The sequence below is a fragment of the Ochotona curzoniae genome, unplaced genomic scaffold (assembly GCF_017591425.1).
Source record: "Ochotona curzoniae isolate NIBS_2020 unplaced genomic scaffold, NIBS_Ocur_1.0 contig_2210, whole genome shotgun sequence".
In the NCBI taxonomy this organism is placed as follows: Eukaryota; Metazoa; Chordata; class Mammalia; order Lagomorpha; family Ochotonidae; genus Ochotona; species Ochotona curzoniae.
Window position 1 is genome coordinate 55,654,253 of NW_024465369.1, and position 18,002 is coordinate 55,672,254.

The 18,002-nt window shown below is 41.9% G+C and overlaps 1 protein-coding gene and 1 pseudogene across 5 annotated transcripts in view; one reads left to right on the forward strand and one right to left on the reverse strand.

The window, feature by feature from the left end:
* Positions 1-11,185, reverse strand: part of KCTD18 (potassium channel tetramerization domain containing 18) — a 30,964-nt gene extending 19,779 nt beyond the window's left edge. The window contains exons 1-5 of one of the 4 annotated variants that reach the window (XM_040971949.1): positions 11,146-11,185; positions 6,750-6,986; positions 4,409-4,620; positions 1,887-2,080; positions 935-1,029 (exon numbers count right to left, since the gene is read on the reverse strand). In XM_040971949.1, the coding sequence (XP_040827883.1) occupies positions 935-1,029; positions 1,887-2,080; positions 4,409-4,620; positions 6,750-6,909 (661 nt within the window). In that variant the 5' untranslated portion in view covers positions 6,910-6,986; positions 11,146-11,185. Of the gene's footprint in view, positions 1-934; positions 1,030-1,886; positions 2,081-4,408; positions 4,621-6,749; positions 7,757-11,145 lie in introns of those variants that run through there. The other 3 variants (XM_040971950.1, XM_040971948.1, XM_040971951.1) reach the window with 3 other exon arrangements.
* A 4,585-nt stretch (positions 11,186-15,770) lies between these two features.
* Positions 15,771-17,680, forward strand: LOC121150771 (annotated as a pseudogene). The gene has a single exon (XR_005883025.1). The product of XR_005883025.1 is annotated as a heat shock cognate 71 kDa protein-like (transcript).
* The last annotated feature ends 322 nt before the right edge of the window (positions 17,681-18,002 follow it).

Here is an 18,002-nt window from a genome sequence, read left to right on the forward strand (position 1 = left end):
CAGTTGGTCCATCATCTACTGCTTTCCCAGACACACTAGCAGGGAGTGAGACCCGGGAATACACCAGCCAAGATTCAAACCAGGTGCTTATCTGGGATGCCAGTATCCCAGGTGGCAGTTTAACCCACTGTACCACAACACTGGCCCCTTGTTCTTATGTGACTGACTGTCTCTATCAGCATATAAGATCATCTGAAGACTGGGATATAGCCTATTTAGCACTGGACCTACTTGTAGAAATTACAGAACTTTGCACCTAATAAAACATTTTATACATGTTATGAATGAAGAAAAAAATACTTAAGCACAGAAGAGTTAAGCTTCCATGGTCCTGAAACAAGTGACATGGCCTTTCTGAAACTCAGGTTCTGCATCAGTAAAATAGGAACGCTTAATAGCACACACAGTTGTTTGAGGACTACAAAATACTGAATGTAGATTATCACAGTGGATTTTATACAGCACTGTCACCCCTCAGCAGTTTGAGAAAAATGGTCACTTGTCAAAGTATGCAGTTAAAAGTTATTTTTAGCATTTTACTAGGTCTCTCAGACATTTTTCTCAGCATAATTTTCATTTCCTCTTACTCTTCTTTATTACACAATTTATGTTTAATTTCATGTTTAACTTAGAAATATATGTCTAATGTTAGGTACATAGTAGATGGTAAATAAATTCTGTCTAATTGAACTAAACAGACCAGTAACATTAAGTGTATTTGAGGTTACTAAACTAGCAACAATATCCAATAATCCATGAGCTTAACATTTTGTTAAGGAAAGTGCAATATGAATAAAGTGACAATTATCCTGACATATTCAATTTTTTTCAAAAAGAGAAATGTAATCTTTCAGAAGAGAAATGCGATATGCAAGCCTTGTCTCAACAATGAAAAGTCAGCCTGTTTCCATGTCATAAAAGAATTGCACTGTACCTTTTCCTTCCCAAGCATCAAAGGCATCCATCATTTTCTTCAACTCTGCTACTGAATAATAGCTCCAAATGTACTGAACATTATTTCCTGCCTCTCTAGAAATGAAGAAAAAAATAATCAATATAAATAGGTACTGAGTATTTATTCTGTGAGCCTTAATCATAAACAACACACAAATATACACAATGTCATATGTTACTATAGTAAAGTATTTGTTAATTTCACAATATAGACCATGTAGACAAATGAACATCATCTTTAAAAGTAAATCTTTCAAAAGGTCAGCTAACTGCAGTAAAGTTAGAAAAGATTCAAGGCTAAAACTTTCCTAGCATTATGTCAGACTCTTCCAAATCTTACTCGGAAGTCTCCCTCCCTGTAATGAAATGAGAACCTCATGACATCCTTAATCTAAAACAAAGCACTTTTGTATGGTCACTCATTAGTTACTACTAATATGTGACTCAAACCAATCTCCTACATTATATTTTCAAGTTTGATGAGTGAACTGATCAGCGTAAGTAAGATTACAGGAACACGTGAAGAGAAGTGGTGTCAAGAATTTAACATGAAGTCCTCCATTATTCCTCAGAAAAGCATACACAGCGAGCCAGTAATTCTACCCTGTGCTCCCATGCTAGACTTTGGTCTGAGAAAGATGCTGGGCATGTGGCACAGCTAGGTTTACTTGCTTTTCTTTTTGGTTCAGAGCCTCGCAGTGCCAATGCACACTGCCACTTGAGAAGCACTGTCCCAGCTCATGCAGTTGGCCTGTACCATGCAGCCCCGTGAAATGGTCTTTTTTGCCATCTCCTCATCAAGCAGGCTCTAAGGGATCACTGAGAGAGGCTCATGGCCTGTTCTAGTCAGTCACACTATTTAATTCAGTAGTATCTCTCAGGAGAGACCACAATTTTATTCCACTAGTTTTCACATTTAAATCTGAACATACCTTTTAAAAATGCTTTTACTGTGAATTCTTCCTCCCAGCAGCTTATCAATAGCATCTGTTCCATCCATCTTTGTGGCATATACACCAATTATTCTACTCTCACAGCTTGCACCAGATGTGTTAAGATAGTGGAGAACCCAAACTGTTGGTTTATTGCAAACTAAACCATATGAATCACAGAAGTCTGCTAAAGCCTAAAGCAAAGAGATACATGAAATTTGAATTTAACTTGGGAGTAAAACAGAAAATTAATTTTTTCCATTACTTTCATATAAAGCTGGAATTTCAGTTGATCATAGGGAAATAACAAGATTACACATTTCAGCGTAACCATTAGACCTTTAGAACCATATTGCAAGCACCGTTTGCTGGATTCACTGGGGGGAGGAGAAAACAACCACACAAAGTGCCACCCCAGCCTAAAAGCTTCCATTTAGAGAAGTTTTTATGCCTGGAAATCCTTTTTTTTTTTTATCTCTACCTCTCTTTACTTACCAAGATTACTTTTAATTTTATAATCATCATAAAATCTAATCTTTGTAAAATTATTTCCCCACTGCCATCATCACTTTTAATTTTATAATCTTCAAAGAATAATGGAAATTTAGACCCTTTCTTTTCCCTTTAGAATATTATCCCCCCAATTTCCCATTTCATTCCATCTTCCTTTCACTAACCCCTTGGGTGATTCTTACTTTTAATTTCAAATTCAAAGATGAATTAGTTAGATCAACTGCTCTTTTACACTAACAGACATGAATACATGAGTTCACTGTATATTATCTGAATCCATTTGGTATTATTCTGCCTGTTCATTTATTCATTTAAATACTAAGTACTTACTATGTGCATTGGCTAAAGCCTTAGAGATGCAATAACAAATGAAAGATAGGTTTCCAATCCTTCTAGAACTTACAGTTAATGACAGACATTAAATAAACTATTAGCACATCATGCTGAACTGCAAGGTGCAATAGGGCAGAAAGGTTTTATCCAGTGGATAGGAAGGAGAAAAAAATAGAATTGGTGCTATAAACACACTAAGGACAGGCACTTCTGTCTCTTTTAACTCACTATGTATCCTAAGTGTATGCAGAAGTGCTTGACACAAAGCAGACACGCTTTGACTAGGGACTCGGCAATGAAAATAGAGCCCTAATGTCCATTTAGTACTGCTATCTAACTCCCGTATTGGTTTTTAAGTTTGCCTGCACAAGACTTTCCAATTAAATTATGAATTGTTCAAGGGCAAAACTGCATGTCACACTTCTTAGTATTCCTTGCATAGCTCCATATATTTCACAAAAATTGGAAAAAGACATGTGTGAGCTTATAGAAGGAATATGGATATACTATTTCCTTTTTGAATAAAAAATCAAGAATAAAAGATCATAGAATTGGAACATCCAAAAATAAATGTTAACGTTCAAAAACCTCTAGCCAGACTTCCTTAGCTCTTTTGTTTAGATGCAGCATATCAAACATAGAGAATCACTGTTTAATAGTTCAATTTATAAATAACTTCAGCAGCAGAACCTATGCAATCATGCAAATCACTGAATGGGACCTGGAACTCAATCTGTCAGCTTGCTTCCTGGACACTGACATGCAGACAAAAATTGAAACCAGTTCAAATCAGTTTTCACTATTAAAAATCATGGAGAGAAATAGGTTTGTTGGATGCCCAAATTAGCTAAATAACACATAATATCTTGTCAATAAGTCAATGAAGCTTTGTAAATTAGAAAATAATCTTTAAAATGTGATTTAACATAGTAGCATATTTAAAAAAAAATTACTGATCACAAAGTAAATTAATCAAACTTATGTTTTAACTGAGTAATAAATTGTTACACTCACTAAATCAGGCAACAGATTCTGTTATTACCACGACTGCTCTTTAAAAAATTGTATCACTATACTCTCATAGACAGTACTATTATATTTCTTCTAACATAAAAATAACTTCAGGAACAGAATAGTACCGTTTAAAAAGTCATCAAGAAATGTTGTATCTTAAACTAAGAAAATAAACTTAATAAATCTTTGGCAATGCAATGCACTTACTATAACAGAATTAATAGAGTCTTAGCCTTAGAAAAATGAGGTGGAGCCTGGTGGAACAGGTTCAACATGTCACACGAGGCGTCCACATCCCATATCAGAATACCTGAGTTTAAGTTCCCAGCTCCTTTTCCAGTCTCAATTCCTGTTAATGCATACCTCAGAGGATAGCACATTATGGCCACAAGGACAATCTAAACTGAGTTCCCAACTCCTGGGCATTTGAGGAGTGAACCCACAGATGGAAGATGTCTCTTTTTCCCGTTCTTCCTCCTTGCTTCTATCCTTCCTTCGCATTCTTCCTATCTTTCTCTCAACTTCATTATTTAACACATGTACAGACATTTTAAAAACCGTCTTAATCTTAGTTATGTGACAACACAGGCTATATAAAACAACATATTGGTTTGCCCACAGTATTTATTTATTTATTTTAAAACTTAAGAAAATGTCAAGACCTTTTTTAGTTCTATATTTGACCGTAAAGAATATATCTCCATTTCATTGGCCAAGTGATCAGACAAGCTGTATGGATAAGGGATGCCAAAATAATCAGCCTCTTCCTGTAGGGCAACTCGGGTTTGTTCATCCGTGGGAATCCGAACTTCTCCATGAAGATAATCCAAAAGATATTTAAAGAGATGTCCATCGCGATCAATGACACAAGCCCCTAGAAAATACCCAGTTCAAAAATGACTGCACAAATTATAGAACAAACTTTAGCAATTTGAAATAAGTCTACTTCTACAGTTGCTTCTTTCTCACAAGAAAGCTAACGTTCTATGTTCAAATGGGTTCAGTCAATTAAACCAAGCTAGATTTTTGATGCTTCACTGGAACAGCAAATATGATACCCCAACAGCCCTCAGCTTACCACTGAGTGATATGTTAAAACTAAGTTTGAGTAAGCTGTTCAGGAAAATCATCTGTATTTAAATAATACTGCATGTAAATCTGAATGCAAATGTATATCATCACAGTCACTATGTTTGGTGCAACAGGTATACTATGAAATAAAGCTAAAATTCTAGGAGTGAGGCCAAGGACAAAAGTAGAGCTGAAATCAAGTCTATAATCTGATCATGTACCCTGGAATCAAACTGTATCTTCCTAGATAAAATGTAGATGCAATGCCTACCCTTTCCACTGTGACCACCGCAAAATCCAGGAGACCTCAGACTTCTGAAACAGAAACTCACCTCTAGCCTCAGCCCAGCTGCACCAGAACAGATGTATATAGTTGCTCACTAAAGAGGGTATATGTCTACCAACAACCTTTTCCCTCTAGTGGACATTGAGTCCTGAATACCAGTAATTTGTATGTTTTCCATCCTTTCGGCTGTCATTAGCTGGCACAGCAACCTCCTGGGAGAACAGGCCCTCATATTCAAGACTCCTCCACCCTGCTCCTCTGACACAGAACCAAAGAACATTGCTGAGGATCAAAGTGAAAAAAAAAACAAAAAACAAACAAACAAAAAAACTCACTAACATTGAAATTACTTTACAATCAGGAAGCCGATTCAATGAATCCCAGAGTACACAAAGCAATCAGAGTAGCCCCCAAACTCTATCTTATATTTTATTGTTTCTTCTGAACACCAAATTTTGGGCCCCTGCCACCAGCTGACAGCACCACTACAGTATTTTCTGAGTCACATATGTCACTCCACATGAGACCATGAAGCTACTAGGTAAGGTGGCAAGTACAGTAAGTAGTCTTCCCTTATCCACGGTGCCACTTTCTACAGCCAACCTTGGCTCTAAAAAGGTCAAATGGAAAATTCTAGAAATAAATAGTTCCTAAGCTTTAAGTAATTTTCCTTTACTGTTACTATTGCAACAGTTCTATTTCATTGTTAGTTACTATCATTCACTTTTTACTGTGCCCAACTTACAAATGAAACATTATCAGGCCCAGCACCACAGCTCAGTGGCTAAATTCTCACCTTTCATGGGTCACGATCCTATATGGGCACCAGTTCACGTTCCAGCTGCCCCACTTCCCATCCAGCTCCCTGCTTGTAGCCTGGAAAAGCAGTGGAGGACGGCTCAAAGCCTTGGGACCCTGCACTCATGTGAGAGACCTGGAAGAAGTTCCTGGTTCCTGGCTTCAGATCCACTCAGTTGCAGCCACTATAGCCACTTAAGGAATGAACCAAAGAAGAGAAGATTTTTCTGTCTCTCCTTCTCTCTGTAAATCTCTGCCTTTCCAATAAAAATAAATAAATTTTAAAATAAAATAAAACATTATCAAAGGTATTTATACTCAGGAAAGCACCTGGTGTGACAGGACTCAGTACTATTCAGTTTCAGACATCCACTGGACATCTCAGCATGGATTCCTAATGGATTTGCAGGGATTCCTGTATCATACTGATTCTACCCTGATGACTAGTCTGTCGTCTGTAAAAGTAGCTGCCTTCTTCAGAGAAACACATTTTCTAATTTGAAGAACAGAGAAAGGCTAATATATTTAATCAGCATAAATACCTCCACTCATGATGTTGCCTAAAAGCAAAGACTTTCAAAATATAGCTAATCTCCATAATTAGGTCATGGCTGACGTTTGCACACTCACTTCTTCATCAACTCTTAGCAAGAGCATCACAAACTTTAGGAAATAGACATTTAATTTTTCCATCTCTTTAATGACTCTCCATACAAGTCCTAATGATCTCAGTAATTAGGAATATTAATCTAACAGATTCTATTGTAATTTAAAAAAAATCAAAGGGAACTTCAACTGACTTCCTATTTGAATACTCAGGATCATTTGTCTAGACTTTTGACATGTACCTGATTCATCTGTTTTCAGAGGAAAACGCCCACTGAACATAGATGCCAGCATAGAGTCTTTGAAACGGCACAAGGACTCGCGTCGGGCTGTGTAAACACAGCCCCTCACGTTCAGGCGAAGAATATCCAGCACCTCCTCTTCTGCCTTGCGGTCTGCCATTGCTGCCTCAGGGATCAGATTTTTTGCCTTCCAACATCCTCAGAAACTTCAAAGCTAAGGCAGCGCCAGTGCCCCCCCTGTGAAAACAAAGGAGGATCGTCACTGACATTTCCAACAACATACTAAACAGACTATTGAACGCATTCTGCTGTGACTTCAACTGAATTCCTCAGTGCTGGCAACACTGAATTGAAGGTTTTAGGCAACACAAAAGGAGTCTGAGACATGCTGAGAAGCTGGAAAACTTGGCTCGGAGACTGCACAAGATGATAAACTCTTGCCAACCAAAGCATAGCTGCTGAAATGACTCAAAAAAAGTCAAGAAGATAACAACTGGTTTGCCACATACAAGGATAAAGCTGAGGCATGCCTGTGATCTTTGGGATTCATGCAACTTTCCAACTACACAGAGTCTGAGGAAACTGTCTAGACTACACACCTCACTGCATGAAGTCCAAGGATGCTATCTAGACTGTCAAGGACATCAGTGGGCAACACAGAGCTGAGCTGCCAGACTTTAACTCTCCATTACCTCTGGGACCCTTTGGCAAAACAGAGGCAGCAATAACATCCATTGCAAAGGACTATCCGAATCATTAACAGAACACCATTTGAAACAATGTCTGGGTCAGAGCAAATACTCAGCAAGTGACACGTATTATTTATAAGGATATACATTTTTTCATAAGGCATTGGGGCTGCAGCCTGCAATCCCAACAACCCATGTGAGCACTGTTCCAAGTTCTGGCTGTTCCACTTTTGATCCAGCTCCCTGATAATGAGCCTTGGGAGGCAGCGAAGGATGCTTCCATGCTGCCCCTGCACCCATGTCAGTGACCCATATGAAGCTCCTGGCCCAGCCCTCACCATTACAGCCATTTAGGTAATGAGACAATGGACAAAGGATCTCTGTCTCTCTCCCTCTGTGTAACTCTGCATTTTTTTTTAAAAATGTTTTTTCATAAGGTATATGCTGAGAAACTTTATAAATTAAGCCCAGAATCATATATATATATATACAGTAACCAGATTCATCTAAAATGACAAATAACACCTCTGCATCATCCAGCTTCATTAACATGCTGAAGTATCGGGAACCTCTCCCAGGACTGGTCTCTTCACACATTCCGGAGATCACAGAACCACAGGCATCTGGCATTTCTGGAGAAACTGAAATATTGTGAGGAAAAGGTACTGCCAACATTGAGAAGCTGCCGTATGTACACAAATCACAGCAGCTTTAAAATGGCAGCCAAGAGGCCCCACAATATCCACATCAACTTACTTCTATCAAGTGATCACCTAAGACCCTCTGGAAGATGCTCCAGTTTAGCCAGTCCCCAACAGGATGAGTGGGCATCACTAGAATCTAGGGGAGATCACATGTATAGAATAGTCATGGGACTGAAACCAATACATGGCTTCTCTTATGAGGACAAGCGCCCCCATACTATTTATGGAGGTGATGTCCTAGGCTGCCTGCAGGTTCTGGGAACAGCACTTAAAAGAGCCCCGTGAAAGAATCACTTCTGAGGTTCACATTGTCCCACTGGATCAGTTCCCTGAAATCCAGTGAATCCTAAGAATCAAAAATATATGGAAAGGCTTGGCACAGTAGCCTAGGGACTAAAGTCCTTGCCTAGCATGCACCATGATCCCATATCGGCGCCGGTTCTAATCCTAACAGCCCCGCTTCCCATCCAGCTCCCTGCCTGTGGCCTGGGAAAGCAGTTGGGAATGGCCCAGGCCTTGGGACACTGCACCCGTGTGGGAGACCCAGAAGAAGCTCCTACCTTCGGATCGGCTCAGCTCTGGCCGGTGCAGTCACTTGGGGAGTGAATTATCGGACAGAAGATCTTCCCCTCTGCCTCTCCTCCTCTCTGTATATCTGACTTTGCAATAACAATAAATCTTAAAAAAAAAAAAATGGGAAAACTATGCATGGATTTCAGTGTATTTGTGCCAAAATTAACATCTTAATTATTTTTCTTTAAATCTATTTATTTGAGAGGCAAAGAGACACAGAGAGGTAAACAGAGAAATCCCATATACTGCTTTACTCCCCCAGTGCCTAGAACCACTATACCAGGCAGGGTCAAAGCCAGGAGCTGTCAGGTCAGTCCAGGTGTGTGATGAAGATGACAGGAACTCAATCACTTAAGCCATCACTGCTGCCTCCTGTGGTCTACACTAGAAGAAAGCTGGAGAAAAAACCCAGGAACTTGGGGTCTGCCTCAGCATCCTTTTTTTAAAAAAAAATTATTTATTTTTTTATTACATTGCATCATGCGACACAGTTTCACAGGCCCTGGAATCCCCCCTCCCTCCCCAAAACCCTTCCCCTCCCCCATGGTGGATTCTTGTTGCATTACTACAGTTCAGATTCAGTTGAGATTCTTTCCTTGCAAGCATCTACAAAGCATAGAGTCCAGCATCTTATTGTCCAGATAAGTTCAGCAGTTTCTTGGGGAGACCGTCTCTGGTCTGAAGGTAGAGCCAACAGAGTATCATCCCAATCAATTAAAAACCCGAGATTACATCAGTAACAATTTATAACGTAATAGAATTAGTTGCCATGGCATTGTGTAACCAGCATGTTAAAAGAGAAAGAGAGAAAAAAATGAGTGCAAGTTCTGAACCACATCCTATGACTTTTACATTGACATTACAATTATTAGTTTATATACAATTGGGTTCTATATACCTTAAAATGGCTATAGATTACTATTCAGCTGTCTCATGTCTATTTTAATTTTAGTATTTAGCAGTTTATAGCGTTGAAGCATGGTTTTTCAGAACCTGGCTGTTTTTCAGGTAGTCTAACTCTATAACTCTAACAAGACATATGTCAACAGCTTAGGTGAACAGTTTTAGGAGGGGTGTGCAGAGAAATCCTCCATACCCTAGTGAGGAGTAACTAATCTGTGTGTTCCACCCAGTGAGGTATAGGTGCATCCTCACTGCCCATTTCCTGTTTCTAAGCTTTCCTTGTTGTTCTCTATCTATTCTAGGGTTTTGTTTGTTTGTTTATTTGTTTATTTGTTAATTTGTTTTGGGGGGGGTTCTGGAACAATCCTGATAATCATTACAAAAAGAGAGGGTGGGGACCCAAAGTCGAACCAGGCAAGAACCAGAGAAAGCTCCTCCCCCTAGTCCCGAAGGAAGTTTACGGTTTTGTTTCTGCGGACTGTTCAGTGCTCCTGGTTGTCATTCCGATGACCTTGGATCCTGCAAGGCACGGTATGGGCTTCTTCCATCCCATGTGGGAGAACCAAATGGAAATGGGTGACCTCAGAGTTCTCGGCCTCCGAAGGCACTCCAATTCCCTGTGGTCTCCTTGGCGGTTGGGATGTAGTCCTCGGAGCTTGTACTGACAGTCCTTGGTGAGGATCTAGGAGTCTTCAGGGTTGGGATACAAGCCTCCTCCTGTCTGCCTGCTCCACTCTGTCCTAGTTAACCTTGGACTGAATGCTTCCTAAGTGCTCGCCACTGCAAAAGTCACTGGACAGTCTTTATATGAGTCAAACAATCGATCTACGCATAGAAAGGGCTGTTCCTATGGACAGATGAGGACACTGGGGTAAAAAACTGACTGATGTATGCAGGGTCTGTATTAGGGCCACCTGCTATTATGTGCTGGAACCGGCGACCCCGCCCACCCCTGTCAGCATGGTTTCACCCCACCGACTCCTGATCCAGGTCCTTGGCTGGCTAGGCATCTGTCCATACAAGAGCCCTGGTGGTCATACCCCAAGGGCTACTCCCCACCCTTGACCCTTAAGGGAAAGAACTCAAAGGTAGGCACAACCTAAGTCCCAGGCTCAGAAACACCCTCTGGGGCTTCCTGTGAGGGTGCAGGGTCCCCAAGGCGCGGGCCTGGGACTGCCTGCATCACAACCATCGGATACCCTTGCTGAAAACGCAGACCTCCCCCGCCCCCCGCTCCCAGGCCATCAAAGAGGCCTCATGAAGTCTGAAAGCAGGTCGGAATCTGCCCATGGACCCCACTTTGAGAAAAATGGCCGAGGGGTTCAGGTTCCTCGCCCGGAGTAGCATGAAAGGGGAGCTGCTCCAGCCGGGGTGGCCCACGGCTCAGGGAACCTCAAATCGGCCCGAAGCCCGAGCCTGAGGTCCCCGGACCTTTTTCCTTGCGGCTCCCCGCCACCTCCCGGCCACCCGGCACCCTCCTCAGCACGAGCGGGGCGGGGCGGGGCGGCGGCGGGCTCCCCGACTGACCTGCGGACGGGCCGGCCCTCGGCGCCGCCGCCGGACGCCCCCGGACTTGACGCGGAAGTGAGCGCCAACCCGGCTGCGCGGCAATTCCGGGTTCAGAGCAGGCCCAGCGGCTCCCCCGTGCGGCCGGTCCTGGCAGCGACGGCGGCGCCAAGGGGAGCGAGGCCACGCCCACGCCACGCCCGGCCACGCCCCCGAGTTGGTCCCGCCCCGAAGGGGGATGAGCTGGTGGACGTGTCCTCCTATTCTCAGAGAGAAAGAAAAGGCCTGGCAAGCAGAGCTGGGGTTGCACCCTCGGAGAGACATCCATCCAGAGACTGCTTGTATAGAAGAAAAGAACAGATCACACAAGTTGTAACTCTTCAGGGTCAGTGCGAGGTTAGAATTGGGAAGTTAGGTGTCCTCACTTTCAATAGTGATCACGCCCTCCCTAGGAGAACCTCTGGACAGTGAGGCTTATTAAAATGCTGCTCTTGGAGAAATCCCTTTGGATACTGTTGGCGGTTCACAAAGTTGGTTCATATAGAACATTCCTGGTTAACGTGTGATACCAGAGCATGATGATACTTTGATTCCTGTTGTAGCAAAAAAAAAAAAAAAAAAGCTAAAGTGAGACCAAATGTGTATTCAGTGCTTTCATACACTTGAAACCTTGTCAAGTCCTTCGCATGACTGCTTATTTTTTTCTTAACAATAAGCCCCAAAAAAGTTCTTGCAAGTTTCAACTGCCCCCCGCCTTGTGGAGGGGAATTTTTGCTAGCTATTTCAAGAGGTGCAAAGTCCAGTCCTGTTTTCAAGGTGCTAGTCAAAACTAGTTGGTTCCTGGTTGCACTGCCAGTCTTAGAAGGGAAGAAGCCAAGGAGAAGTAAGCCCATCCACACCCTCTTGTGTTAACCAGCTTGGGAAGCAGGTAAGTCTGTGTTCATTGAGCTCCAGTTATAGACCACGTACTGAAAGTGAAGGATTGGACAGGACAATGTCACCGGGCCAGGCTTGATGACTCAGTGGCACTTGCTGGGACTCCATATGGGTACCAGCTGGTGTCCCAAGTGCTCCATTTCCCATCCAGCTGTATGTCTGTGGCCTCAGAAAGCAGTAGTGAGCACTTCAAAGCCTTGGTACCCTGCACCTGCCTGGGAGACCTGAAAGAAGCTCTTGGTTCCTGGCTTCAGACAAGCTCAACTCTAGCCATTGTAGCCACTTGTGAACCAGCGAAAGGAATATCTTTCCATTTCTCCTTCTCTCTGTTAACCTACCTTTCCAATAAAAATAAATGAAATCTTATGAAAGTGTCACTGAGACACACACCTTGTGCAGCAGTCAGAAAACCTGGTGTTTCGGTAGTTTAGGATTTGCATGCCATCAACAGCTGCTTCACTATGATATTGTGTGAAAGCTAGCATAATAGTACATAAATAAACAAGCAGTCCCACTTTCTTGCTGGTCACTGAAATTTGCATTTCTTACGATTTGCATGTGTCATGATCTCCCTTTTTCAAACTGTTCGATATACAAAAACTATTCTTAGAACATGAGCGTACAAAAACATAAATGACAATCTGTGTGCTTGCATATTTAACAAGGAGAAACAAACACTACATGAAATAGTTACAAAGAAAATGTGCTTGGCAGGGGGTGGGGGTCAGGGCAAAGTTGCAGGGAGCTGCTGTGCTGGGAGTAGATCCCTACTGATAACAGAGCCTTTCAGTTGAGAGCTTAGAATCAGAATGTATCCATCTTCTGAAGAGATAGAGTAAGAGTTTGCAGAAGGAAAAGCAAGCGGAAAGGGCCTGGGGCAAAAAGGATTGGAAATTTGTAGGAAGACAAAGCACATTAGTATGTCCGAAGTCTGTGGGCATTGGGAAAGCCTATCACATGGTGATTTGACATGAGACTGAAAAGAGAATGGATTTTAAAGCATCTTATAACTTTTATTTTAATATATTATTTTTAAATTTTAATATTTATTTCATTTTAATAGATTTTATTTTACATAAATATATTTTATTTTAATATATTTTAAAGAATGTATATTTATTAGAAAGGCAGAGTTTCAAAGAGGGAGGAGAGAAAGAGACCTTCCATTCACCCTCCAATGGCTACAACAGTCAGAGTTGAACCCATCCAAAGCCAGCAGCCAGGAGCTTCTTGTGGGTCTCTCACATGGGTGAGAGAGAGAATCTTTCACCTGCTGATTCACCATTCAAATAGCCACAATGGCCAAAGCTGGGCTGATTTGAAGTCAGGAGCCAGAAGCTTCTTCTGGATCTTCCACATGGATCCTAAGTATTTGAATCATCCTCTACTGCTTTCCCAGGTGCATCAAAAGGGAGCTGGATCAGAAGTTGAGCAGTGGAGACTGGAATTGGAGCCCACATGAGATGCCAGCACCACAGGGGTGGCTTTTCTCACTACACCAGTCCTTCCCCCTATCCACCCCAGCTCCAGGATATGTTAGAACTAGAAGGAAAACCATTTTTAGAGAAAGTTACGGTGAAAACAGGACCTCCGGGAATAGACAGGATTCAGTAAAAATAGGACCAGAAGTGGATTAACATTTAAAAGTGAATTTGAAGAGTTCAGAGAAGATGTTTGGGAATAATAGGAGTGGGGGATGGGTTCAGAGTAATGGCCATTCAAGCATGGGGAGATGTGTGACAGTGGACAACTTGCAGAATTGGTGCTATTGGAGTAATTGCAATAAACAGGAATCCTAGTGATCTATTAACACAAGGTTCAGGCCAAGGATAGATATATAACTGAATAACATTGGTTAATCCCACTCTCTCTCAATGGTGTAAGTTAGGTGGACTGGGAAAAGGCAAGAGCCTTATAGGGAACCACAGCATCAAGCAACCCTTTGAATAATTGCTCACTCTTGCAGCTGTGAACATAAAAAAACAATCCCACCTCTGATGTATGAGAGCTTGAAGAGAAGGAAGAGGAAGTACCATGCAGACTATAGCCTAAGCCACAGATCTCATCCAACCCCATACTGCTCTCCTCTTCTTGTTCGCCCTAAGGGGAGAAAGATAAAATCTTTTTATTATTGAACAGAAACAAATAATTTTGTAACTATCCCCTGGGGAAAGTGTCCCAACAATTCACAGATAAAGCCTTCTCTCAAACTCAGAATGAAGCGTGAGAATAAGAGTCTGGTTATTGTTTATTCACCAAACCTAGATGTGCTGGAATAGTTAAAACAAAACAAAACAAAACCTAGTGTGGAATTCATAAGCCCTCACTGGCAGAATAATTTGTGAACATCAGTGAAATAACATCACTGGGTACATAAATCTGAATCTCCTAATGCATTCTCCAAAATGATGACAGAGAATACAAAAAATAAATAATAAATAACAAATAAACTATATGGAACTCATGCTATCTGTGTAACTAAAAGAGATATCCAAACTTCACACCATCTATCAGTAGAAAATAAACACCAAATTCAGCAAGCCATGCTTAAGATCTTGCCTATGGTGGATATAATATAATCAGAAAATAACAGGTTGCTCACGCTACATGATAAAATACTGGGAAACAATATAGATGAGAGCTCTTGCTAAATATACTAACGTGTACACAACTATGGTGGCAATTTGTGGGATACGTTTCTTCTGGTAAGAGATAATTAAAACATATAAATGTGCTGTTTAGAGCTTGGGGAAGGGGAAAAGAAGTTAAAAGAAATGGTAAAATAGAGACAAAAGAGCTTCAGAGCAACCAACACACAGAAACATGCATATGCACGCAGGTGCACATATAAACATATGAATACAAGAACTTTAAGAAACAGTGTCTCATTGCAGAAGAAAGCACTCCAGATGTTGGAATGTTGTAAGCCATATCAAAACTTTGAAAGTAGCAGGTGAAGTTTCTCCAAAAAAAGGTAAGTGGACAAATTGGATCAATAGATTGATAGACTGACAGATAATAAGGCATTAGCTGACATGATTATAGAATTATGAAGTTCCATTACTTGCCATCAGTCACTGAGGAAACATAGTAATATAGCTCTGAGGTCATATAGCATATTGGTGCTGGATTGTGTCCCAGCTGTTCCACTTCCCATCCAGCTCCCTGCTTATGACCTGGGAAAGCAGCAGAGGATGACCAAAAGCCTTGGGACCCTGGGCCCATGTGGGAGACCTGGAAGAAGCTCCTGGCTCCTGGCTTTGTATCACCTCAGATCTAGCAGTTACAGCCATTTGGAAAGTGAACTGGTGGATGGAAAATCTCTCTCTCTCTCTTTAACTCTTTCAAATAAAAAATAACTCAAAAATCCATACAGAAATGAAGATCATGTTGTGAAATCTTCAGGGGACTATATAGTCAAATGAATTTGTAAAGATGAGCATTGAAAAATGCAGAAAAAGAAATAATAAAAATGAAGTGCAAAATGAAAAGTGACTGAGGTTCAGAAATACATGTTTTACCATTGCAAATCACAATGGATATGCAACAATTGTGAATTCTATTCACCAAGTAACTAAGTAACAAAACTTTGTAAAGCAAGAACTATATAGGACATGTAAAGAAATATTGATAAAAATATCTCTGAGACTCATTGGGGTTGCTCGCAGTTTCGGGGCTTGCTGTGTCTTCTTCCTAACGCACATGCCATCATGTCTATGGAACCCACAGTTGGCATCCATCTTGGCACCACTCACTCGTGCGTGGGTGTCTTCCAGCACAGCAAAGTGGAGATCAGGGCAATCGCACCACCTGGGGCTATGTCGCCTTTACTGACATGGAACGACTCACCGGTGACACTGCAAAGAATCAAGTAGTGATGAACCCCACCAACACGGTTTTTGATGCCAAACGACTGATTGGACGTAGAATCGTTGATGTTGTTGTTCACTCTGACACAAGGCCCTGACCCTTCATGGTGGTGAATGATGCCGGCAGGCCCAAGGTGCAGGTAGAATACAAGGGGGAGACGAGAGCTTCTGCCTGGAGGAGGTGTCCTCCATCATTCTGACCAAAATGAAGGAGATTGCGGAAGTCTACCTTGGCAAGACTGTTACCAACGCTGTGGTCACAGTGCCCACCTACTTCAACCACTCTCAGCGTCAGGCCACCAAAGACACTGCAACCATTGCTGGTCTCAATGTTCTTCGGATCTTCATCGAGCCAACTGCTGCTGCTATTGCTTATGGTCTGGACAAGAAGGTTGGGCCTGAAAGAAATGTGCTGATTTTTGACCTGGGAGGTGGCACTTTTGACGTGTCTATCCTCACAATTGAATCTGGAATCTCTGAGGTCAAGTCCGTAGCTGGAGACACCCATTTAGGTGGAGAAGAGTTTGACAACTGAATGGTCAACCATTTTATCACAGAGTTCAAGCACAAGCATAAGAAGGGCATCGGTGAGAACAAGAGAGCTGTCAGGTGCCTGCACGCTGCTTGTGAGCAGGCTTCCAGCATCCAGGCAAGCATTGAGATGGATTCTCTGTATGAAGGAGTCAACTTCTACACCTCCATGACCCGTACTCGATTTGAAGTGTTGAACGCTGACCTTTCCATGGCACCCTGGACCCCGTCGAGAAGGCCCTTTGAGATGCCAAGTTACACAAGTCACAGATCCATAATATTGTCCTGGTGGGTGGTTCCACCAGAATTCCCCTAATCCAGAAGCTGCTTCAGGACTTCTTCAGTGGGAAAGAGCTGAACAAGAGCATCAACCCTGATGAGGCTGTTGCCTATGGTGCAGCTGTGCAGGCAGCCATTCTGTCTGGAGACAAGTCTGAGAACGTTCAGGATCTGTTGCTGTTGTATGTCACTCCTCTTTCCCTTGGCATTGAGACTGTTGGTGAAGTCATGACCATGCTCATCCAGTGCAATACCACCATTCCCACTAAGCAGATGCAGACCTTCACCACCTACTCAGACAACCAACCTGGTATGCTCATTCAGTTCTATGAAGGTGAGCATGCTCTGACCAAGGATAACAATCTGTTTGGCAAGTTTGAACTCACAGGCATACCACCTGCACCCTGTGGCGTTCCTCGGATTGTAGTCACCTTTGATATTTATGCCAACGGCATCCTTAACGTCTCTGCTGTGGACAAGGGCACTAGGAAAGAGAATAGATCACCATCACTAATGACAAGGGTCGTTTGAGCAAGGAAGATATTGAGCAGATGGTACAGGAAGCTGTGAAGTACAAAGCTGAAGATGAGAAGCAGAGAGACAAGGTGTCTTCTAAGAATTCACTCGAGTCTTACTCATTCAACATGAAAGCAACTGTTGAAGATGAAAAACTTCAGTGCAAGATTAATGATGAGGACAAACAGAAGATTCTTGATAAATGTAATAAAATCATCAATTGGCTGGATAAGAACCAGACTGCAGAAAAGGAGGAATTCGAACATCAGCAGAAGGAGCTGGAGAAAGTCTGAAACCCCATCATCCCCAAGCTGTACCAGAGTCCAGGGGGCATGCCAGGAGGGATGCCAGGCGGCTTCCCTGGCAAAGGTGCTCCTCCTTCCCGGGGTGCTCCCTCAAGGCCCACCATTGAAGAAGTAGATTAAGTCAACCCTAGTGTAGATGCAGCATTGTTCCAGGCAGTAAACGATGGAAGGACCAAATTTGTAGCAAATTCTGGCAGTTTTAAAGTTTGGCTGCTATAGTAAATTACTAGGCATTCTCAATACTTGAATATGGAACATGTCCACAGGGAAAGGAAGTATCATTGCACTTTATATGCACTGTATTTAAGTGGAAAATGCAATGTCAAATAAAACTATTTAAAATTGGCACTGAAAAAAAAAAAAAACCTCTGAGAACTTTCGTAATTTCTTTCAGTACAAATGGACTCAGTAACTTTTTAAAAAAACACAACCAAAGAAATAA